The sequence below is a fragment of the Eptatretus burgeri genome, chromosome 2 (genome assembly GCF_056783735.1).
Source record: "Eptatretus burgeri isolate ZD-2024b chromosome 2, Ebu_testis_v1, whole genome shotgun sequence".
NCBI classification, from domain to species: domain Eukaryota; kingdom Metazoa; phylum Chordata; class Myxini; order Myxiniformes; family Myxinidae; genus Eptatretus; species Eptatretus burgeri.
In genome coordinates, this window is record NC_140962.1 from 33,812,802 (window position 1) to 33,815,301 (window position 2,500).

Sequence of the window (2,500 nt, forward strand, 5' to 3'; positions counted from 1 at the left end):
GTTGACAGATGACTCAAATGTTGGCTATGTGTCATGTCAAAAATTGTTATTTTCAACTGTTTGCGCAACAGTTGTTTGCTGTTACTTTTGGAAACATACACTGTGTCGATGCATTTACATGTGAGAGGAGGGGAGGGAGGGGAATGAGGAGGAAGGGAAGGGAAAGGTGGGGGGGTGGGATGCATGAATGCGCGAACATCCTGTTTTCCTGATTTTTTTTTTTGTTTTGTTTTGTTTTGACAGTCGTGTTGGCATGTACATAAACATGTTTCAGAACCTTGCATGCATTGAAGATAACTTCCACAAGGAGATTGCCAAGGTGAGGGATTGTAACCTTTTCACCAACCTTCTTTGCCACTCTGTCAATGCCACTGTCCATAACTTATGACACGTAAAGCAAGGTGCTGATTTATTTGATGAAGCAGAAGAACCTACAATTTTGTAGCACTATCATTTGAACAGCCTCCCTGACTTGGTTCAAGTAAGAGATTATTATCAGTGCTGAATTAATCCATTAAGTTTGGCCACATTGTCTGCCTTCTAATTCAAGTGATGTTTATAAAGCTTACAAGTGTATATGATATTACGGTGCGGGTGAGCGGATGTCCCATTTCAGAAATGTCTTCTAATCCGAGCTATCTTGGTCGTTTGCATACATGGATTGTGGTTGTCGTTTTTCTTGTTTGTTTGTTTTTATGGAGACATAAAATGTCAGAATTCATCAGGAAACGGTAAACTTGGCTCTATCAGGAAATGGGAGACTTGGCTTCTAATTCTTGAAGTAGTGCTCTCTTCGTTTCTGCAGCCTTGAACGCATTACACACTCATCTATCTGTAATTCCAGCAATCTCTGTGTGTGTCTGTCTGTCTGTCTGCGACCGCCGTTTCTCGACGACCGCCTGTCCGATCTGATTGAAACTTGCCATAAGTTTTGCCATAAGAAACTTGATTGAAACGCGGGGACCCGCGGATGTGCCTTTTCAAGGTTTGATGTCAATCAGACAAGCGGTTCCCAAGTTACGGCCATTTATCTGTCAACCAATGACAGGACACGGTGCTATGACGTCAAGAATGACGTCACAAACAATGTTTATTTAATTATTTATTTTTAGGTTTTTTTTGCACGCTCGACATCACAGTTCTTCTTCTTCTTCGTTTGGTATGACGTCACAATCGACGCTGGGGACCTGAGTATGTGCCTTTTCAAGGTTTGATATCAATCGGACAAGCGGTTCCCAAGTTACGGCCATTTAACTGTCAACCAATGACAGGACACGGTGCTATGACGTCACGAATGACGTCACAATTAATGTTTTTTGTTTGTGCACGATTCACGTCACAATTCTTCTTCTTCTTCGTTTGGTATGACGTCACAATCGACGCTGGGGACCTGAGTATGTGCCTTTTCAAGGTTTGATATCGTTCTTCATCCTTTTCAGCTGTTTCCCAAGTGTTTCCCAAGGTTTGAAAGCTGTTTTTTTTCCCAAGGTTTGAATTAATTGTTCAAATTATTAATTAATCCCAAGGTTTGAATTTTCCCAATGGAAAGAGCTGTTTCCCAAGGGGGGCAAGAGAGGGGGCGAGAGAGAGGGGGCGTCAATTCAAGAGAGGAGAGAGAAGAGGGGGGTGGGAGGGGAGGTGAGAGTGGGGGGCGAGAGAGAGGGGTGAGAGAAGAGGGGTGAGGGGGGGGCGAGAGAGAGAGGGGCGAGAGAGAGGGGGCGTCACAATTCTTCTTCTTCTTCGTTTGATATGACGTCACAATTGACGCTGGGGACCTGAGTATGTTTCCCAGGTGTTTCCCAAGTTATGGCCATTTATGATACGGTTGTTCCGATCTAATTAAAACAATGCCCCAATCCAGCCGTCGTTTACGAGAGCGAAGGAACGGAGCTGCACATACTGGCACGCACCTACGGGCCCGCACTCGTAGAAATAAATTTGATAAGAAACCCAAATTGTGTCTGCAGTTATTTGGAGGCTTCAACGTTCCATCTGAGTTGTAACGATAGGCGGGCACTGATTCGTCTGGTGATCTTTGACAATAAACATTTGAGAAATTCCAAAACATTGACATCCGGAGTTGCTGATTCCCAGAATTTTTATTTTTCCTCATCGTACAACATTGCAATTCTGTTTTGAACCTCTGTTTTTGTAATCATTTGCTTTGGTTTCTAACTTTTTCTTGACTTGTCTGACAGTCAGTCAGTGAGTGAAGCTGCACAGATATGTAATAATAGACTCTGATCTTTCTTCATTTGCTGTGAAGTATTACATGTGACGTGCATTAATTGAAGGATAACATCCGACGCAAGTATAATTTCTGCAGTTTCCATTTTAACCATTGCAGCCCTCAACAGGGAAGCATGCCAGACAGAATGGTGTGGAGGTGGCACACTTGGCTCGAAGCTATCCAGTCTGGGTCTTATTCTCCACTGTGCTCCAAATTGTGGGACTAGTGTTTACTCGTAGACACGGCGTTTCGTCGGTAATTGAACCGTCC

The 2,500-nt window shown here is 43.6% G+C and overlaps 1 protein-coding gene across 2 annotated transcripts in view; it reads left to right on the forward strand.

The window, feature by feature from the left end:
* The window catches only part of LOC147031776 (uncharacterized), a 40,721-nt gene that overhangs the window by 24,995 nt on the left and 13,226 nt on the right, over positions 1-2,500 (forward strand). For both annotated transcript variants that reach the window (XM_085867339.1, XM_085867347.1), the window contains exon 8: positions 244-319. In XM_085867339.1, the coding sequence (XP_085723465.1) occupies positions 244-319 (76 nt within the window). The remainder of the gene's footprint in view (positions 1-243; positions 320-2,500) is intronic.